The sequence below is a fragment of the Arvicola amphibius genome, chromosome 9, assembly GCF_903992535.2.
Source record: "Arvicola amphibius chromosome 9, mArvAmp1.2, whole genome shotgun sequence".
Classification (NCBI taxonomy): Eukaryota; Metazoa; Chordata; class Mammalia; order Rodentia; family Cricetidae; genus Arvicola; species Arvicola amphibius.
In genome coordinates, this window is record NC_052055.2 from 115,415,476 (window position 1) to 115,437,185 (window position 21,710).

At 54.0% G+C, this 21,710-nt stretch overlaps 1 protein-coding gene across 2 annotated transcripts in view; it reads right to left on the reverse strand.

Annotated features, from left to right (window-relative positions):
* Positions 1 to 21,710, reverse strand: part of Cabin1 (calcineurin binding protein 1) — a 130,078-nt gene that overhangs the window by 3,765 nt on the left and 104,603 nt on the right. For both annotated transcript variants that reach the window (XM_038341128.1, XM_038341127.1), the window contains 5 exons: positions 9,571 to 9,734; positions 8,782 to 8,878; positions 7,716 to 8,393; positions 6,339 to 6,413; positions 3,196 to 3,478 (listed from right to left, as the gene is read on the reverse strand). In XM_038341128.1, coding sequence (XP_038197056.1) covers positions 3,196 to 3,478; positions 6,339 to 6,413; positions 7,716 to 8,393; positions 8,782 to 8,878; positions 9,571 to 9,734 — 1,297 coding nt within the window. The remainder of the gene's footprint in view (positions 1 to 3,195; positions 3,479 to 6,338; positions 6,414 to 7,715; positions 8,394 to 8,781; positions 8,879 to 9,570; positions 9,735 to 21,710) is intronic.

A 21,710-nucleotide genomic window follows, 5' to 3' on the forward strand; every position in this document is an offset into this window, starting at 1 on the left:
AACAGCAGCTCCAGGTGGTGAACTGTCCCAAGTCCTCCCCGCTACTTGTTTACCATTCAGGGGCTTCACCGCTAACAGCAAACACTGGCGAGAATTTCGTTTCCCTCTATATTCAAACACCCGAAATATAGACAGGAGTCACACAGGACCTCAGGACCATGGGGAGCCCAGGCTTCCTTTCTGGTAAGATGCTCGCCGAGCATGGCCACCCAGGGTGCTGTTAGGAAAGTGTTCCTGTTCCCTGCTGCAGATTTCAGGTCTGGCACCAGATCGGGGATGGTTGTCCTGGGAGGCATGGGGCCTGTCTCAGACTTCCCCTGGACTCTCAGGACCTGCATGAAGCTGACATCTTGGCATCTCTATACTGTTTAGGGCAATTCTTCTCTACATGCTGTCCTAACTCTACTCTTTACATGATGGCTTCAGGAAAAGGGACTCTTCTTCATTAAGGTAGGGAAGCTGGGGCGGCATGGTAGCGAGGCAGAGCCCTCTACCTTGGGGAAAGCTCCCACCAGGGTCTCCTCAGCAGCTGCCCCCTGGCTCTCCCATATGTACCTTGGAAGGGTGTCCTGTAGATCTTGCTCTCAGGTATCTCAGCCTTCACTTAGCCCCACTTTCTAACCATCTGCTTCTTAAGTCCCCCACTATGGCTGCCACTAAGCAGACTCTACCATCAAGAGGAACAGTGCACCCAGCCAAATGGCTACACTAGCCTGTCAGGAACCTGGAGTTGGTGATGCTCTCTTTCCATGAGGGCTCGAATAGTTCCAGAGATGGAGGGTGTGGGCTTAAAGAGACAGGTCTGTCCCAAACTGGTCCCAACATCACCCCCACAAAGCTCTGGTGTCCATGGAAAATCCCTACAAACATCACATGCTGCTACGGGAGTAGGGGCAGGCTCGTTCGGGAATGTGAGTGTGCCTGGGAGGCTCTGCCAGGCCTGAGTGGGCACAAGTTTTTGCTGAGCACTGTCCCTACCCCATGTTCATTATAGTGCTCCCGTGGTAAAAAACATTTAGTCTAGTCTTGGGGGAATAACTCTGGTGAACAGATACCCAGAAATAACAGGTACTCTTCCTGGGGCTAACCTCCAAAGAGAAAATGTGAACTGTGGGGTTTGCTTGCTTGGTGGCAGACAGGTGAGGGAGGCTGCCAGCCAGCTTTCAAGTGGTCTTGATGTCTACCGGCTTGTACCTACCAGAATAGCTGACGCCAACAGACAGGAGCAGTGTGTGGCCCAGTGATGCTCAACTCTTCGGAAACTAGGTTGTAAGAGATGCTATGGCTTCCTCCCCACTCTAGCAGAACTCTGGCTCTCAAGGTAGGAGAGCACTAGGTTGTCAACAGAGAGACCCACAAGGGAGAAGACCCCATTAAGAACCTGTTTCCCACACGGACTTGAACGCAGCTGCACGGGAGACCTTGAACTAGGAATATTCCACCCACAACACTGGCCTAGAGCCCAGTCCTCAGACTCTACACAGTCATGGAGAACATGGGTTAAGCAGAGGGTGATAGAACCTGAGGCGAGGGGCAGGTGCGGCCCTTGTGGGCCCATGCCCTGCTCTTTGAACTCACCGCCACCAGCACAGCTCCATTTATCTGCTAAATGTGAGTAGAAGGGCTCAGACTCTGGGAGGCAGAACCTAGCACGTGCAGCTTTCTGACTTTTCTGGGTGGCACTGGGGGTGGCACCCAGAGCTTTGTGTATGCTAGCCCGAGCCCACCCCAGATCTCTGACTGCTCTGTTCTGTGGACTTCAGAGGTTCCTCTGGAACAAATGGTGACAGAGAGTATAACTGAGTAACTCGGTCCCTACATGGGCACAATCCTCGAAGTAACCCGGGAAGAGCATGAAAGCCCCAGTCACTGAGATGGGTGCTTCCAACCCAGCCTCCAGCCAGGCAGCCCTAGCCCACGGCTAGAGGCCAGCTGCCCTACTATGCAGATGAGAGGGGAGACCACACAGTCAATGTCCTATGCCTGCAGGTGGCAGATGTGACCCACAACCACAAAACTATAACTGGGAGGTCAGGCAAGCCCTAAGGGATGGCTCCAGGTATGCACAGGTGACCCTGTGACAGACCAGGTCTCAAAATGGTAAGAGAAGGAAGAGTGAGCAGACTGGTCGTTGCTGGGGCAGAGAGCTAAATCTTCGCTATTAGCTATGTGGGGGTCTCCCGAGCCTGGCTATGCTTGGTACAAGCGTCCTGGGAGTCAACCAGGAGCATGCAATGACTGGGGGTGGGCAGAGTCTGGCACCAGCACAATGCCAGAGGAGTGTCTGCAGCAATGAAGAGGACAGTGCTTTGCCTATACCCCTCCTGTGTGCATTGTCTTCATGCCTCTTCCTCCTAGGAAGGTTCCAGACCACGTCCTGCCTGCCATGCTGACCAACCTAATTGGCAGCTCCTGATTAAGACAGCCTGTGACACCCCATCTTGTATTTTCTTCACAGGTCCATCTACCTGGTCCTGGAGAGTACTGGGGGCCTCAAGGATGGATGAGGTCAGACCCTTCCATAGCAGCCCCGTCTGCACCAGCTCCTGACCATCTTAGCTACTGTGGGGCTCTGCTGGGGCAGAGACCAGGACAACTGCACACCCCTCAGTGGTGGTGCCTGTCCCGCTCCTCAGGACAGGTACAGAGGCTGTGGTGGTTTGAATGTAACTGGTGCTCATGCTCATTAGGAGGTGTCGCCTTATGAGGAAGAGTGTCACTGTAGGGTGGGCTTTGAGGTCTCCTGGGCTCAAGCTTGTGCCACAGTCCACTTCCTGTTACCTGCAAGATGTAGGACTCTCAGCTACCTCTCAAGCACCACGTCTGTCTGCATGCTGCCATGATGATGAGAGCCTAAACCTCTAATTGTAACCCACCCTAATGAAATGTTTTCCTTTCTAAGAGTTGCTATGGTCATGGTGTCTCTTCACAGCAATAGAAACCCTAACTAAGACATAGGGCAAGGTTACCAGAGTTAAGGACACAGGCATTCCAACTAAGCTATAAACAAACACTGCCATCAGCTGCTACTAGACTAGCAGCTGACTGCCCCGGGGTTCCCCAGGGGTCCTGGAGAGCAACCCCCATGCCTCTTTGCCAATTCCACAGGGAAGGATTGCTGGTAGAGGGGACTAGGCTCTGGGAAAGCTGAGTATGAAGATCTCAGGTTGCCAGGTGGATTGAGATGGCACTTACCAGGACTCAGAGAGGCCATGCTGGTGGTAGCCTCTGGTCTGTGTGGCCGCGGAATTCCAGGATCTGTGGACAGGTCTGGGGTAGAGGCTGATGTGGAAGGAGGGCAACCGATGACAGCGGTGGCAGAAGATAATACAGTCTGAGGCTTGAGGTGGGAGTCACTGGGCCGCTGGAGGGCATCAGCTGGCAAGGGGTCGGGTGCTGTGGGGGCTACTGTGGCAGGGAAGAAGTTCTCTCTGCTGTCCTTGGGGTGCTTGGGGGTGGTGGGTGCGTCCCCTGAGGCCTGCGACAGCAAAGGCAAGGTGAAGAACGTCAATGGGGCAGCCCTCTGAGCACACATTGCCCTGTCCCACCACAGCCTAATTCAGTCCTACAGGACACTTCTTCTGGGCCCTGGAAGCCAACATAACACCAAACCCCATTCACCTATGTCTCTATGGAGGATGTAGGCCCAATCTTGGGGCTGGAGGAATGGGCGGTAAACCTATGAAAGTGACTTTCCAAGGGAGAAAAAATGAACTAGTCTGTTCCCCAAGCTTGAGACCCTCAGGCCTAATGCTACTAAATTTGGCCATGCAGGCCTTTCTTTCGCCTGCAGCCTGGCCTTTGGTTTCCAGGAAGCCCTTAGAGGCCTCTGACTCTCCATACAGTTCCCTTTGCCTTGGTACCCATTGGTGCTTTCTCTTCTGACATCTGTTTCTCCTAAGATGTCTCACATGATGGGGACAAGTCTGCAAGTTCTGCTTGTGGTGGCTGTCTAGTGCCGGGAGAAGTTAGTTCTCTACAACATGAGGCAGGAGGCCACAGCAAGGCTGGCAATGCGCAAGAGGGCAGACACAAGTGAGAGGGAGGGCTACGTGCTTGCCTGTCTTCAGTCAGTAACAACCTCAGCAGCAAGTGGCTGCCTCTAAGGAGGCCCATGGTGCTTTCCAGGGACACACCAGGCTGCCACAGCAACTGGGACCCCAGCAAACAAAATGAAAATTCCTAAAGGGGCAGGGGCTCTTGGCTCTAAATGCTGGCGTCTTCCTAATGTTGGCCAGAGGTAGGCCTAGGCTAGCTCTAACTGTCTCAACTGCTCTTCTCAAAGTGCAGGCTTGTGGGGCTCTGTGGGAAGGGGTGCAGGTGGAGTGGCTTTGGAAGAGACCCAGAAGAACAGCCTGCCCGCAGTCCCACCCACTGAGATGGGATAGAAGGGGACGACATGAGGTTTAATGGGAAACTGGGGCAGCCCGGTAGGTAGTGTGTCCTCCAAGAGGGGAGGCACAAGGAAAGATGCAGAGATACAAAACAGCCCTCAGACTGGGCCCCCAGGGACAGAGCTGCTAGCCAGACCCAAATGGTGTGTGGTAGTGAGAGAACCTATGACAATCCTAGGGGCACCCCATCCCAGGGGACTCTGGCGAGTGGGTGGCAGGCCCTAAGGACCATTTGTCTGGCTCTCTTCTACTATGGCTCTGTATCCCAGGAGGCCTGACACTGCCTAGCAGCAGGCAGTCTACCCCATTACCTAGCCTGGTGCTTTCAAGGGTTGCTGGTAGCAGCCACCACTAGTGACCCAAATGGTATTGATATGTGTAGGTCTTGGTTTCAAGTAGTCCTCTTTCCCTTTAGCTGCCTCCTCTAAGAAACCAAATTCCACCCTGTCCTTAACTTAATACTGCACCAGTAAAGGGAGTGGGTCTGGTATTTCCTGAATGTGTTTAACACTTAAGCCCATTCAAAGTCAGCTATAAGCTGGGCATGGAGGTATACACTTTTCTTTTTTTTTCTTTTTGAGGCAGTTTCTCTGTGTAGCCTTCTTTGAGTTCTTTGTCCTGGAACTTGCTCTGTAGACCAGGCTGGCCTTGAACTCATAGAGATCCTCTACCTGCCTCAGCCTCCCAAGTGTTAGGATTAAAGGCATGTGCCACCACTGCCTAGTGAATGTACACACCTGTATTCCCAATACTCAGGAAGCTGAGGCAGGAGGATTGCCATGAGTTATAGGCCAGCCTGGGCTACACAGCAAATCCCAGGCTTTGCGGGCAACAATCAAGTGGTGAGGTTGGCTGGCTGGTTGGTCAATCCTGCCAAGGATTCTGCTTCTCATCTAGGAGGCTGACCCACAGCCTGCAGGCTCAAAGATGAATCAATCCCTGGACCCTTAGACCTTGGGTGTGACAGTGTTGATCACTTCGGGTCCTATTCTACCAGGAGGAAGCCTGTCTGAATCCCTAAGATACCTGCCAGCTGCTGGGGCTCCTAGGACAAGGCAGCCCCAAACCACTGGGTCACTCCTAGGATGAGAAGACAGACCCAGACCATGACCACTGACAAGAAGGCTGTTTTGCCTTTTCTGACCTGTAGCTCTCAAGGCTTTACAGGGGTGACTCTTTGTCCTGCTAGACCTGCCTCCAATTCCTCCTAGGCTGTTTTCTGGCAAGATTCAACATGAGCCCAGGTCTCCCCACTTTAATTTGAGACAGGACCTCTCTATGTAGCCCCTCGCTGTCCTGGAACTCGCTGTATAGACTAGGCTAATCTAGAACTCACAGAAATCCACCTGCCTCTGCCTCCTGAGTGCCAGAATTAAAGGTGTGCCCTACCACATCTGGTCACCAGGAGCTCTATTTTTGGCCTGGAGGGCCTTCTCTCAGCCCATCCCAGGAGGATCTTACTCTCGCTGCCATCCCACGTGCCAGCCCTTTCTGCCATCTTCCCCTGCCTCATCGGCACCTGAATACCCTGGCTTGGGATGAGTACTCAGTGATTTCCCCCTACGGGCTCTGCCTGCGCCCCACGTTCCTTGTTGCTTCGGTCCTAGTAAGCCAGGTTCTGGAATCACTCCTGTACTGGTCACAGAGGTTAAGGCCCATCTACTTGCAAAAGAGCGAAAGCATAGCACCTTAGGACCCACATGTACGTCTGAATCCTGTCAAGGCACTACCATGTTGGGGTTGTGACCCGTTGTGACCCATTATCCAGAAGCCTGGATGTTTCCTGCTCTTCCCCCTGGGCCCATGGTGACCACAGGAACCAGCTCCAGGGCATATTTGCTTCTGGACCTGCAGTCCAAGGCTTTGGTGGGACAGGTTCTGTATGAAGGGCTGGCATAGGCTGGGGAGTTAGTGGGATGTGTGTGTGTACAAGGCAGAGCTTACCTGTCTCTGGGTAGCAGCCCCAAGGTGAATCTGACAGAACTTCACAGCCTGCTCCAGTGCAGTCTCCTCATCCACCTGAACAGAGAGATGCCTAAAATCAGGGAACCTAGCCCACAGTGCCTGACCCTTAGGTGCTATATTAACCCAGCTCAAGAAGGGCGCTTCTATGTGGACTATCCTCAGTGAGGACCACACCCAGCAACCGAGTCTCATCCAAGTGGGGATGCAGCGCAAAGGCCCATGTACCAGCTGCTGGTGTCAGGACTTGTCCCAGTTAACCTCAGGCCACATCAAGTTACTTTCCATGGCCAGTTAGTTACTTGTGTCCTTCAGGGCTGAGATTGACAGAGGCCTCAGACCCCAATGAAGCTTTCAAATTCAGCTGAGAGCTGGCCTTTGCAGTACATGCTTTTAATGTTAGTAACTTGGGAGTCAAGAGGCAGGATTGAGTGTCTTAGGCCAGCGTGAATTACACAGTAAGACCCTGTTTCAAAACAAAACCAGATTAGCTAAAGTGGCTGTCACAGGCTGGTTTCTGATCTACCTTGAGAGTGGGATGTTAATTCCAATGGGAGGAGCCCTCTAGAAGCCCACGTAGGATGGTGAGTGTGTACCACAGACTAAGAGCCTAACACGTGGAGGTCAATATGAGACTAGAGGTGTAGGGTTATCGTAAACAAGCACATGTGGCTCGAAGGAGATGGCCACATATCATCAAGATGGGAACAGGCAATGTAGGAAGGGACCTGTTCTCCCCGCAAGAAAAGCGGCTGCACCTATGCTGTTCCTAGGAATTCATGGTGGAGAGGATCTCAAAGGTGCCATCTGGAAAGCTGACCACTAGGACAGTCACCCCATCTGCACTGGCCACAAGTTCTGGGGATTCCACCTATGGGAATAATGGATCTGTCTGGGGGGTGGGGACCAAGCAGACTGAGAAGGGTGGCAGACTCTCTGGGCTGCCATGCTTGGACTGGGTACCACAGTCACCCATCTCAGGAAGAGGCTCAAGTGTCTCCTCATAGTGATGGGATCAGGGGCTTCCACACTCCTGTGTTGGACTTATACTGCAGTTTAGTCTTCCTTAAAGGCTGAATTCACATGTACACCTCATTGTTCTCTGAGTCTAAACTTATTGCCTACTCATCAGAGAAAAACCTCAACAAACAATCCCTCCACCCTCCCCAAAAGGAAAAAAAAAAAAAATCAAGCAAAGTATACAGTGGGAAAGGGGTAGGCACAATACCTAAAGCCTACCTCCGGGGTGGGCCCTGATACATATGGCCCCAAGAAGGAACCCTCTGGAGAACAAAAGGCCCAGGCAATGAAGGAGTCTGAGACACATGTGGCCCTGGGGTCAGGGCAGCGGCTGCCTACCTGTTTGATGAGCATGTAAGTCTCCGACATGATCTTCTCAATGCGGCCCAGGTCATAGGCCATGCCCTTCTGGCCCTGCTGCCACACTCGATAGGCATCCAGCAGGAGAGTCTTGCCAGATTCTGTATCCTCCAGGAGTTTCCTTTTGCGATTAGGCCTTGGAGGTGCCTCCTCAGGGTGGCCAACTCCCCTGGCTCCCGTGGTGGGGGGAGTAGCAGTAGTGGTGGGTGTTGCTGGGGTTGGAGTAAGTGGAGTGGGTTGTTGTCGGGTACTGATGCTCAGTTCCTCTAGAGAAAGCTCAGCGGACCGGCTCTCAGGGCCCCTGTCCCTTGGGGGACGGCCTGGAAGCAGAGGTGAAGTCTGTTCCAAGTCTGGGTGGTGAACAGCAGCCTCAATGGTGTCCATGGGTTCAGTGGGCCCTGCCTGGGGACTCTCTTTGTCTTTCCGCTCCCCACCCTGGTCTGTGCTGTCCCTTGTGTCTGTGGCCACTGGCAATTGGCTGAGAGGGCCCACTCTGCCCCCTGGCTCAGGCCCTGGTCCTGAGCCATCAGCTAGAGGTAGCTTCTTGGGTTGGGGGAGGCTTTCCTGGCCATCCTCGGGACTGGCTTTGTGTGAGACATCGGTGGTCATCCTGGCTCCGGAGTGGCCACAGGCCTTGGGTCCTGGGTGTTCTAACCCCTACAAGAAAAACAGACAAGTTACTACTGGGGGTTCGCTGATCTCAGAGCCTCTGTGCCATTCCATTCTGGTTATGCACATGTGCCAGCTGGACAAGACTGGATTTCAGCCACAGACGAGGGGGCTAGCCGAGAGTCCCATTCTCCTCTGCTCCCCTGGCATCCACCCTCCTCACATAAGGGAGTGTGGGGCAGGTCGGACGATGGGACTGTTACTCATTGCTTCTGGGCTGGCACAGCCTGGTTTCCCAGGGGCGCTGTACTGTGAGCCTTGTGGGGTGCTGACATGGGAAGGACCTGTGCAGGGCCTTACTGTGGCTACTGCAGAGACTTGTTTTCTTAGGTCCTCACATGCAAGACCTGGGCCTCGGTGCGGGAGGCTGACATACCTCTGCAAGCTCACTCAGTGTGTCCTCCAGCACTTTCACAGTGAGAATGAAAGCCCGCTGGGCCAGGACCTGGCGGTCAGCATCTCGCAGATATTTCCTGCAGTCACACGGGGACAGAGAATGGGACAGGGTCAGAAACCATATAGTGCAGCTAGGTGGTGAGCCAGCACTTATCCCAGGAGCATTTGGGAACACAGTCACATATTCAACAAGCCTCTGACTTGGTCCCAGTGACTGCCCAGAGCCCTCTGGACTACAGGCTAGCTGGAGATCAGTGCTATGGTGGGCTAAGTGCCAGCTCACGGAAGGCTTGGGGGCTAAGTTCCTCTCCCTCAGGTTGGTTTCTGGGATGCTCATGCTTTACTGCAAACCTAGCCTGTGTGAGTAGCATCTCCAGGCACACCATCCCCAATCTCTACGCATGGCAGCTGTGCAGACACCTCTGTCTATGTGTCCCATTCTTCTGGCCAACGAAGCCCTGAGAGCTGTTGAGGCCCAAGACCTCTGCTGCCTATTTTCTGATTGTCTATCCCCTATACCCCATGCTAGTCAGTGCCTCTGAGAGCCCCACGTTGGGCAGAAGGGAGGGTCTAAGTGTGGAGACTAACAGCATGTAAGTCCTAGGGTGTTCAAGGCAGAGGTAGAGTACTTGAGTTCTAGATACTAAGAGATGTCTCCCAGGACAGAGGGAAGGCTGTGGCTTCTGGACCAAAAGATCCCAGAGCCAGGTGGGACAGTGGAGACAAGTGGGAAGATGACAAACCAGGCTGTATGTGGTGGCTCACTCACTTGCCCTGGTCTGGTGTCCGCTGCAGCATGGAAGACACCTTCAACAAGGTGCTGTGGTCCCGGAGCTGGGCTAGAACCTTGAGGAGCAGCACGATGGAGCGGTTCATATGCCAGGCAAAGCTGCCTGGCCGGTCAATCTCATCCACGGGGATCCGCCAGATGCCCTAAGGGGTGGGCAAGGATAAGCTAAGGAAGGCTGTCTCTGGATCCCTGGGGACACCCCTCCTGAGGTCCCCTCAAGCCTGCCACTGTGTTTAGGGCCTAGCCAGGGATTTTTCAGCCCTGTCTTATCACCCAAAAGAAGAGACGGGCGTGGCTGCCTCTACCAACGCCCTGCTCATCCAGGGCAGAGGATGGTACAAGTGAGTTTCCATGGCCGTTTTTCCAAGTCAAAGTTACACTAAGTGAGCTGAGCCTGCCTCACTCATGATCCTCCTGCCTCAGTCTCCTCTTTTGTATCCCACATGCTCACTGGACCTGTTCCCTATGGTGGCTTTCACGCTGTGCAAACATTTTCTCTGCACAGGTATTGGCAAAGACACAGGAACGACTCCCAAGGGAAGAATACTGAGCCAGAGGGGACTGGCAACACTCTAACTGCTGCTGGAGGTCAAGCCCCTGCAGTCTCACTTTCTCAACCCCAATGCTACCCAGGCCCCCACCACCTCAGTCATATCAGCTGGCTTTGGTGGAGTGCTCCCATCTCTCAGTTCACATGTAAGCATGAGGTATTGCCCTCCTCCCTCCCTCTGTCACCAGCACCCTTGTGGTGACAAGCCTGGCATCTGACAATCACTTGTTGGATGCCATGACATGGATGCCAGAGGGAACGAGTGACGAGCGAACAAACACTCATGAGACCTGTTTGACACATGACCTCGGCAGCCTGGAAGAAGCTGGGGGGGGGGGAGTCTCTGTAGTCAACCTCGGAGAAGCTCCAGCTAGCCCAGGCCCTGGATCTTGACAGGCTTCAGTAGGGCTTTTTTGGGTCTCAGGTATTAAAGTAGCATCCACGTGGTGCTCTGTTCTCATGGTGGCTCGCCGACTATTAGCGGTTCATGCCCAGAAGTGTAAACCCAAGCTCTAGCAGGCCAAGGGGATGGGGGAGGAAGGAGGGCAGGGCATCCTCAGCCCTCAAGAGACCCGGAAAAGCTTAATGCCCTCAGTCCTTAGCGCCACAAGGAGAGCCCACTTGGCAGGCTAGGGGCTGAGAATATCCACCCCCAGGACAGCAAACAACATTATATATTCCTCAGATGTGTATCTGTAACAGCTTATAAAAAGCCACACGGTGTGTGTGTTACTCTTAACTACAGCAGTTGGAGTGGGAGGCAAGGACCTGCTTCCCTGAGGCTGAGGCTAGCCTAAAAGACAGACTACACTGGCCATGAAGGTATCCACAGGTCCAGCGGTGTGAGGCTAGGAAAGGGCTCCACTTGTTGAGGAGGTACATCATAGACATCACACAGAGTTCTCACCATGGCTTTCCAGAGACAACAGACAGTGGAGCTCAGAGACAGGGAATAAGCCTTCTGGAGCTACAGACTCGAGGAGCTACCCAGAACTGGGTGGACCTCACCACCCCACAGCTTTGAGGAAAAGATCCCTGTGGGTATTCACAAGAATACCACACCTGTACCAAGCTCCACACCTGGCTGCAGCAGCTCTTTAGTCTGGATGGTAGGGAGAGTCACCCCGAGATCTGGTATGACCAGGTGCCCTTTTCCAGATCCTCCCGCCCAGCACACACACATTTGGAGAGGCCTGGAATCAACCTGGATCCACATAAGTCTCCCCACTTTATTCAGACCTCAGGATGGCAGAGGGTCTGCCTGACTTCTCAGAGATGCATTCAGAACCAGGCAAGGTAGTGAACACTTCACCTCTAGTGTTCAGGAGGCAGAGGTAGGGGGATCTCTATGAGTCTGAGGCCAGTCTAGTCAGCAACTTCCAAGCCAGCCAGCCGGGCTACATGGAGAAACCCTATCTCAAAAGACACCCCCCCACACACACACATTTGCATCTGCTCTTCTGACCTGTGACCAGAGGAGCAGAGCGAGGCAGGGAAGGGGTCCTGCTCCAAGCCAGTGGTACTGGCGTGTAGACACAGGAAGGGGGTGTTGGATACTGTCATGCTGTCTAACAGTTATACATACTGGAGCTAATCACCCCTGGAGGTAGCTAGTTAATTAACTCTGGTTAATTAGTAGAATGGAGTTTTTCTATATGGCACAGGGTTGCTCCCAGCGACTAAAGCCTACATCAACTGGCCCCAGGGCTTTGGGTGTGCTAATGAAGCACTGTTAAGCACTGAGTACATCCCTAGTCCTTGTTTGAGACAGGTTACACTATATACCCAGGCTGGTCTTAAACTCTTGGCCCTCCTGGCCCAATTATATATGTGTGGACCAAGCTAGGTCCCAATGGCCTTTTAAATTTTCTATCTCAACTGCCTCTCTAACTTCCCTGAGTCCTTCTGACTGACACAAGCCAGATTCCATGCACACGAGCATTTGCTTATGTCCTTCCACAGCCTCTGCCCAGCCAATAATCCCAGTGTCTTCCCAGGCCCATGTGATGTCTGGTCCCTCTTCTACGAAGCTCCTGAGGCTCACTTTCTCTGATGTAGAGGAGAGAACTCAAGGCCAGCCTTTCTGATGGCTTTGCAGCTGGCAGTGTGTCCAGGCCAGGGACAGTCGGTCTGCTTTAGCTCTAGGTCCTGAGGCCCCAGACCCAAACTTGGAAGAGCAGTAGGGTATCCATCGTGAAAGCTCCCTGTCTTTCATTTTATTGGCTACAGGCTATCTGTGCTAGGGAGATCCTAACCTTCTTCCCCGCTTCTTTCTGGAAATTTCCATGTTCAACTGTGTGGGGCAGGTGGGAAACAATGGTGTTCACAGCAAACAAAGCTCTCCCAAGCTCCAAGTGTACATGACTCCTATACCTGGGGGACATGGGAACTGCAAGAAGATAAACTGACCGTTCCCTAAGAGGCAGCCAGTGCCGGGTGACAATGTTATGGTTCCAAACAGTGTTCGAGCACGGTCCACCTGGCCAGGTGAAACTATCACACCATGAAAAAGTGAGCTGAGAAGGTGCTACCAGCAATGAATTGTGCTTGGCCACATGCAGGGAGGGTGTGCTGGGAAGCAGAGGAGACCTGGCAGATGTGAAGGGGCACAGGAGGCCTGAAAAGGCTCTCATTCCTCAAGCTGAGGATTGAAGGCACAGCGCCTCAGGTCACTATCCCATGCAAGGGCAGGACTAGAAGGGCCCAACCCCCTCTCGGGCTGTAAAAGACCTGTCAGGCAGGTAAGGCAGATGGTTGCAAGGGAATCACATTCAATACCAGGGAAAGAGAAAACCAACAGGGAGGGACTGTTAGCAACAGTACTGCACTGGCTAGCTGAGGGATCTCGCCCGTGTCTCCCAGAGCACCCGACGACAAAGGTATTAGTGCAGAGAGGCCGAGTTTCCGACGCACTGTGCATGGGTATGGTTTGGATCCCTACCTACCCCCTTTTCACTTCCTTTTATAACACAGCAGTATTGAATCCAGAAAGAACGAAGCAAGTCCCAGGAAGAGCGGAAAGGAACCACAGATGCCCCTGACAAATATTCCAAATGAGCCCTAGGAGGCTTGAAATCCAGCAACTGCAGAAGCTGCTCTCTCCTGGCCTTTCCCTAGAGGAAGTGGTGCTGGAAGGCACACTTGCTGGGCAAGGTTGGCTCACTCAGGCCTCATCTGTTCATTTACTGCTCCACAAGACTCTTGATTTACTGGGTAGCATCTCCTCCCTGTTTCCCGTTAACAGGTCCCTTCTCTTTCCTGGGCATGCAGCCAGAAGGTAAACTAGCAGGAGCTCTTGGGATCTCCTTTGCCCTCTCAGCATGGGGCTGTGTGTGCAGATGGAGACAAGCCTGGGTAGGCAGGGGAGTGTTCCTGTGGCCACCACGCTGGCCTTTGGAGACAGCTGTACTGAGAAAGGGCAGAGTCAGGAGCCAGCAGGATAGAAAACAAGCCAACTATGCCTTCTGCCTGAGCTAAGCAGAGTCCAGCTTCTGTGTTTACAGCTCCAGGACGGACTGGGCAGGGCCCTTTCCTAAAGGGAAAAGCTGGAACTCACCTCTCTCTGACTGCCCCACCAAACCCACCCCAGAGAAGGCATCAGAGGGCCTCTCAGTCGGAAGGCAGGTACCCAGCAGGTAGACAGCTAGTCTGTTCTGTCTCCCTCACCACAGCCCACAAGTGAAAAGGGATGGGGCTAAGCAGAGGCCACACAGCACCTAGCCCAAAGCCCAGAAGAAAAAGACATAGACCTATGGAGGATGTTAGGGGAAGCAGGGTCTGAGCTGGGCTGGCGCTAGTATGGAAGGAGCCTGCAATGGAGCTCATGCCATAGTAGGAACACACACTTGAGAGCTAGCAGCATTGCTGGAGTCAGGGGACATCAGGGACCCCGGCCCCCAGGGAAGCCCCCGTGTAGGAGCATGCTTTCCCACCCCCGCAGGCATGAACACCATCTTTAATCAGCCTCACTTGAATCCTGAGTTGTGGTGTCACCAAGACTGGGTTCCCTGGCGGTCAGTGTCGCTGGGGAGAATGCTTGATCAGAGCAGTCAGGGGCCTTCCCAGCAGCCCCAGAGCACTTCTGAACACCACACTGTGCTCAAGTTTCTCCTGCATGCCAAGTACTTCATCCCAAGCATCTCAGCTCATCTCCGTTCCTCAGAGTGGTTCTAGGCTCCTAGATGACCGATGAAGTCACCGAAACACACACTGGCCACTGAATAATTTATGCAGTCCCAGACTGTGGGCTGAAGGCTGGATATACAAGCTCCCAAGCCCTCCTCACAGTGTCCTCCTGCTGCAGAGGCAAGCTTCAGGCAGGCGCTACACCCCACAGCAATGTGAGTCTTGGGGAGGATGGAGGCGGAGCATGGGCACTGCTGTGAGGGTTCCTGAAGCCTTTCTCGGAGGAGCAGAGAGCTGTGTCAGTGGAGGTAGTGGGTAAGCCTAAGGTAGCACCCACGAATGCTCACCTACTCACAATGGACTGGAAAGCAGTGTGGGCGGACAGGCCTGGCCAGGAGCTGGTGGAGCTCTGCCTTCCATTAATGGCAATCTCAGGGAGTAGTACACCACAGAGGTAGCACACAGCATTGGCTCCTGCAGGTATGAAGCACTTTGCCTGGGCTACTGTCTCTTGACATCCTTGCATGCTGTAGTTAGGGGAAGCTCATTCCTGATGATACCCAGGCTCCTCTTTCCCTACATTACAGACTCAGCAGCCAGCTCATACTCCCCGGTGGGCCTTGGTGTTGGCAAAGCTTGTCCATGCACACTTCTGGATCTCAGAACCTAAATACCTGACCTGGGGGCTGCTAAACACAGCCTCTTTACTCAGCCCAGAGCCACTAGCACAGCAACTGGAGCAGCAGATTCAAGCTTAGATCTGCTTCTCCCGGCACACTCTGTAGAAACAGTTACAGCCAATGACTATTCTGAGATTCTTACCTTTCAGTCACAGATCTCCAAGAGCCCCTTCTCTAAGGCACAAAGTACCCTGGGAACTTGCCTGGAAGGGCACCTTTGGGAAAGCCAGGAAGGAAAGGAGGTGGGGAGGGAAATGGCCCAGCCAGAGCTAGATGGTGGTGGGCAGGGGAGGACTTGGAGTTTCATTCTCCTGCCACACCGGCAGAGATAGCCCAAGCTAGCCCTTCCCAGAGAGAATGACTGAGCTCAGGAGACCTGCTCAAGGATGTCCAGTGATGGTGGGACCAGGAGCAGGGGGTCTCTCGCCCTCACCTCGGAGCCTCTTCCCATGCCCCTCTTTAACACTCCCAAAGGGAGGAGCTGGCAGGATTTTGAACCATGTGTTTCTCACATCCACTCATCTCAGCGCAGGGCAACCTCCGCCGGAAGGCTTGCTTACAGATGGGGTGGCTGGCCGCTGGCTGGTGTCCCTCCACTGGTAGCATAGGTGCTTCAGAGGCCCATAGCAGGAGAGGGTCTTAAGCCTTGGTCCTCCTAGGGCTTGGCTGTTTCCCCTAGCTGTCCCCTGCTGCCACACATGAGACTGAGGTATGACACTTGTTATGATTTGCCATTCTCAGTGCCATGCCCAATAGGGCACCAGGCCAGGCAAGAGGGCAAGTGGAGGGAGGATCTCATCTGGGGGTACCTAGAAAGGCTGTAAAGGAGGCAGCACATGGCACCTCCAGCGGCACTGACAAGGAAAAGGCAACAGACTGTGCGCAGGCTATGTGGCCTGAGGAAACAGGTGGGATACTAGGCAGATGGCAGTAAATTTTCCCCTCTCCACCTCACCGAGGCTCCCCATTCAAGGGGTCTGAGTCTGGCTGGGGTCTGACAAGTTGAGGCCAAGACTGACTCCAGCTTTTGACCTCGGTTCAAGGGCCTTCGTCTTGGACACAACAGTTGCCCTGGCACAGCCCCAGGACACTGAGCTGCTATAGGCAGGAGGGCAGATGGACAGATAACAGGGCTGTGCTGCTCTTGAGGACCTCATGGCATATGAGGTAAATGGGGGGGGGGGGCAGAGCTCCCAAAGCCCCCGAGGAAAAGGAAACCCACCAGTACAAGAATGCAGGAAACAAGGGTGGTACACTGTCCCCTATGGGGCCTACCTGCAGACTGAGCAGAAAACAAATGTTCTGGATCAAAAAAAGAAAAAAAAATCACAAGATATTGACTCCAACTCTCTTAAAGAAGGGGTGGTGGGGCAACATTCCAGCCATCCAGGTCCAACTATAAGAGAGACTGGCCAGTGAAATAAGAGGCCAAGAGAGCAGAGACTCTGAAGGGTGTCTGGGCAAAGCCAGAGGAGACAGGAGTGGGAGGCTGTGCCTCTGCTGAGCAGACAGAAATACGAAATGGGCAGCTGAGAGGTGATCAAGCAGTAGCAATTTCCTTGGAGTCAGCCCCACAACTTGGGAAATTCTGAGCACAGGGAGGTATTTCACGTGTCATCAAAACCATCTCCTTGATAACAACCAGAGAACCCTTTGTCCCATAGTACATGGGCCACAGCTGACATCTGAGCTCATTTTCAGGGTCAATATGAAGAATGATGGGTTGGAAAAGGTAAGCTGACAGCTGGGGGATAGCCATGGGACAATGGGGCAAGCAAGGCTTTCTAGAGCAGCATACTCGAACAATCCTGTCCACCGAAAACAGCACTGTGAGTACCCAGGAGAAAACCCTGGTGGAGGTGTTCCTATGGTCTAGGTATGGGCACATGGTGAGCAGGTGAGAGCAAGAATCCTATTGCAAGACTAGACACAGGGTATAGGAGCAGACTGCTGTTAGCAATGAGTGGCTGAGCAATGGAGTGATGGCGCTTCAGCAAGGTAGAGCTCAGGGCTCAGCAACTCCCTCCCCCAAACCCCAGAAAAGTACAGAAACCTGTGCAGACACCAACACAGCTTCAAAATTAACAGCCTGACTCCAAGGAGCCAGGGATGCCCCATGCAAGGGACAAGCACAGTTCGGGGGAGGGGCATCCTACAGTCTTGAGGTGACACCTGTCGCCCACTAACACACACAAACCACTCAGACAAGATGACCTGGAGAGGTGTGTGAGCAGGGTCTAGAGAGATGCTCTCAGTATCGCTGAGCTCCTGGACTGACTATACTTCTTGGGGCAAACAACTCCTGGGTGACTGCCCAGCATCTCCCACATCAGATTTCAGTGCTCTTGCTCTGAAGAGACTAGCTCCTTTGTGAGCCAGCAAGCAGCAGGAAGCTGAGGCTACAGCAGAACTCTCCCACCAGCTCTGCGTTTTACACCCATTTGTCCCCAGGAAGGAGTGCATCAAGGATGCTGGCAGTCAGTGCCCCGGGTAGCGCCCATGGCCTCTTGTATAAATGCTCCCTCTGGCACCCTCCTCCTGCTCAGGAATCTCGGTATTTGAATCTAGGGCTGCTTTCTAGGTAGGTAGCGCCTCATCTTTTTTGCTGCCCCGAGGAGAGAGGGGCCCCCCAGCACTCTGCTCCATGCCTAAGATGGAGGGGAACCGAGAGCCTTCCCCCCACCCTCCTGCAAACCAAACACCAGAGGGGACAGAAGTTTCTGCAATGAGTACCTCATAACCATATGGAAGGCAATCTATGGTCTCAGGACTGTGCAGAGGCCATCAGGGACACCCTCCCTCTCCCTCATAAGGTCCTGACTGTCCAGGCAGGGCTACTGAGGGCAAGGGATTTCCCCATGCCATTACAGGTAATGAGTCCTCAACCGACTCAGGCAGGGGCTGGGGAAGCCTGCAATTTGCCTGCAGCTGGCGTCTGCTGTTTCCAGCCTTTTCTGCCAAATGAGACATATCATGCACTAGGTCCCCTCCCCTCCCCCTCCTGGGAAAAGCAGAACCGACAAACAACTGAGCTGGGGGAGAGCCTGGCGGCCAGCCCTGCCCCCACGTGCGGAACTAGAAGCGCCCCAAGCCAAAGCGACCCCTACTCCAACCCTACCCCTCCTCCTACTCTTGAGTGCTGAGTGGCTAGGACCCTGGGCCCGGTGTTCCGAGCCGGCCCGCACTTGCAAAGCGCTGGCACCATCCTCCCGCCCCCGCACAGCGGCTATTTATAGCTAGGGAAGCACCGCGCCCGGGCGCCGCTGCCCATCCCGCCCGGCGGCCCGCTCACCATCCCCGAGAGCGGCACCGCGCAGCTTTTCGTCAGCGCCTTCTGCCGCGAAGTTGTTGCAGCTAGTGGCTTTCGTTTTCGCAGGCGCACACCCACGCCTGGGCTCCGGCCCGGGGCTTGGTCGGGCTAGGCTGTCCTGGGTTTGCTGGGCGAGCTCAGTACAGACTACACCAGCGCCAGCCGCCCCCGCGTGCCACTACCTAGGCCGGTCTGGCCTCCCACCTGACGTTCGGTAGAACGCCAGCCCAGTCCGGGCACGGGGGGCACCGCACCCACAGTCGGCGACTTCCTCTGTAGAGGTGCTGGGGAAACCACGGCCCTCGGGCTTCCTGCTGCGCCTGGAGTGGGGGCAGCTGCCCGAGCCCACCAAGGGGGAACTGAGCACAGAAAAGCGGAGAGCCAGGCAGGCAGAGGTGAGGTGGTCGTGCAGCCCTGGTCCCAATCCCCGCCCTCGGCCGCGGGCAAGTTCCTACCCGCCGGCTCCCCGGTGGCATCTGTGCAGGAGAGCTAGTGCGGGCGCCAGGCCATGGCCGCGGAGGCTTGCTCCTCACTCGTGGCGGGCCGGGGCGGGGCAGGCAAGAGCCGGACGGGCCCCCGGCAGTCGCTTGGCAGCACAACTGACTTTTGCCGGCCAATCCTGGCGGGGTCCACGGCCTTGCCGCCAGGGATTCAGTGACGAGGGGCTGCGCACTGGTTGAGGGGTGTCTTGTGTACAGCCCTTGGCACAGGAAGCTGTGGGACGAGGAGGTGAGGAGTTCGGGAGGAAGGATGGCAATGGCAGCATGGGGATGGGGTCAACCTTCCACCTGCAATGGGGCTCCAACGTGAACAGTACCCTTCCCCCATTTGTGCCACACAGGGCCTTGTGGTAAGTAGAGGTGTAAGTTGTAAGAGGGCCACACACAGAGCTGTCAGTCGGGATACAATAAAGACTTCTGGAGTAACATCCTCAAAGAAGAACGCATAACGACGATGTCACGATCAGACCTCTAGTGAGCTCTCCAGATGGAAGCCATCTATTTTCCCACTTGAACTAAGGGTGTAGGGGCTGGGCCAGGTAAATGAGGATCTTCCCTACCGATGATGCATTGCTCCTCGGAAGGTACTGAGCCTGTTCTACAGTGGAAGGAATACTTTCCTCAGGAGGGGAAAGTATTTTTGGCATAGAAGGGCACCCACAACACTGGTCTGCATAGGGCATCTTCAACATAGCGGGGCAGGCTGCACAGGCACTATTCACCAATTTCTGCCCAGGTTGAAGAGAACACTGCAGGAAGGGGCAGAGCACCCTACGAGGACTATACCATGGAGAAGACCCTGCCTCCACACATTTCCCCTCACTGCCAGGGCCGAGTCCACTTCCTTGCCACACTCCCAAAGTGTCAATTATGACACCTCTTCTATTTCCATCTGCCTTACCCTAGCTTCTGCCCACCAGTGTCCCTAGGTTTCATACCTTTAATCCAAACAAGGCTGGGTCCAACCCTCCCTCCTCTCCACCTAGAAAATAAACCGTTTTCTGCCCTCAGAAGATGACTCTCTTGCTCAGCAACGGGCTTGCTGCTGGGGACATGGAAGAAGCAGACTTGGGCTCCCAGAGGTCATTCAGTTGCAGGTACACACCCGAGCGCAATTCTTCTTCATGGCTTCAAATGCATGTTCCCCATGATAGGATTTGAGAATTACCAATCTGATTGTCTCTCAACTCACTGCACCCTCACAGCACCCACACTGTGACCCTTTTGACAGACAGCACAAGTGTGAAGAGGCAGGGAGTTTGGGCACTGGTACAGTTACACAGCTGTTAAGACTGGGACCCATCATGCAAACCTGGTCAGCGCCGGCGTGGATCACTTCTTGAAGTTGTCCCCAATTGCTGGAGCAGACATCATGACCAGGTGACAAAATGTCATTTGTATTTCACATAACTCATGACCTCATTTTGTTCCTTTTCTACTTCCTAAAAGATCAAGTCAGACTAACGGAAGCTGAGAACATGTGCTCATCACCTCTACCCAGGCCAGGAAGAGGCTGTGGAATCAGTGTCCAGGAGGCCTCCAAGCCCAGCAGCAGCACCTGCTCTCCAGAGCACATCACCCTGCCATACACAGCTCTCACACATACTGGGGTGCAAACGTCTGCTGGCATCGTATTACCGGTCGGCACAAATGAGTCCTGAGGAAGGGTGCCAAGCGGCCTGAAGACCCATTACCTGTCTTTTACAGCAACAGGGAAACATACATTACCTAAGAACTTGCAGGGTATGGGACATCCCTGGGAGAACACTTATTTCCAGCTGGGCTCTGGAGGCCTTGGCATAACCACCTAAACTTGTTTTTTGAGGTAGGGTCCCACTGTAGTCCAGGCTCAACCTCATGGTAGCCTTTCTGCTTCAGTCTCCTGACTGATAGTCACCAATAGTCACTAGCTATCTTGCCCTGGACTCCTAAACCCTGTTTGTACACCATGTGATGCCCGGCACTCCGAGCCCTGACTTGTGCCAGCCAGCTCTCTCCAGAGGCATCATCATCTCTAGATGATCAGCGATAACAGAGTCCCAGTGAGACATTTCTCACAGGGAAATCACACTCCTTGTACCTATCACCAGAGGGATGCTCTAGAGTATGAGTGACACTACTATGACAGATGCTGGTGGCCCATGTACCTGACATCCTTGAAGAACTCTGGCTTCAAAGAGCTTTGAGATTCCTGGCACTTGTCAATAGCCTGAGCAACAGAGTCCTTAGAAGGTGTGCGGACCTCCACCACTACCCTGCAGACAGCCACTCAGTCACCTCTGGGCATCCTGAAGCCTGAGATTGGGGGCTCTGGCATCTCTCTACCAGCCCAGAGGCTCAGGTGATTAGGCCATCTTGACCACTCTTCTCTTGTAGGCAAGCAGTACCCCCCCTGGAGTGGCCATAGGTCTTCTTGGGAATGTAGACTTAGCCTTTGGCACACCCGGCCAATGGCATAGAAAGACACTCCTGACTCAAGTGGGGGTGCACTTCTGGTCTTACGACACTAAGTTCTGGATGACAGAGCTTAGCAGTGCGTAGCTCTGCTGGTTGAGTTACCCAGGGAACCATGGAGCCCCAGTGGTATCTTACAGCTGTTCCTTCTCAAGACCTGGGTCCTTGTACACCTTCAGATCTTTCTTGGTTCCTTTCTTGTAGGCTTTTACTTCAGTCCCAAGGTAGAACCTGTCTTCCTTCTGAGCTGGATTGAATGCTGGGACAAGAATGCTCCTTAAGAGCCCTAATTTCTAGCCTTGCCACCAGTCACCTGCCTCACTACTGTGGGACAGTAGCTCTGTGTAACATTGGATCTGGCGACTTTCCTATTATGTATGTGATAGCCAGTTTTCTTCTTTAGGGTTGAAACAGAGTGAAACAGGCCACCTTTCCTGAGGTACAGAAACCTTGGGTTCCCCCCAAACCATGTGGTATACTTGATTCTCTTGAGCTAGAAC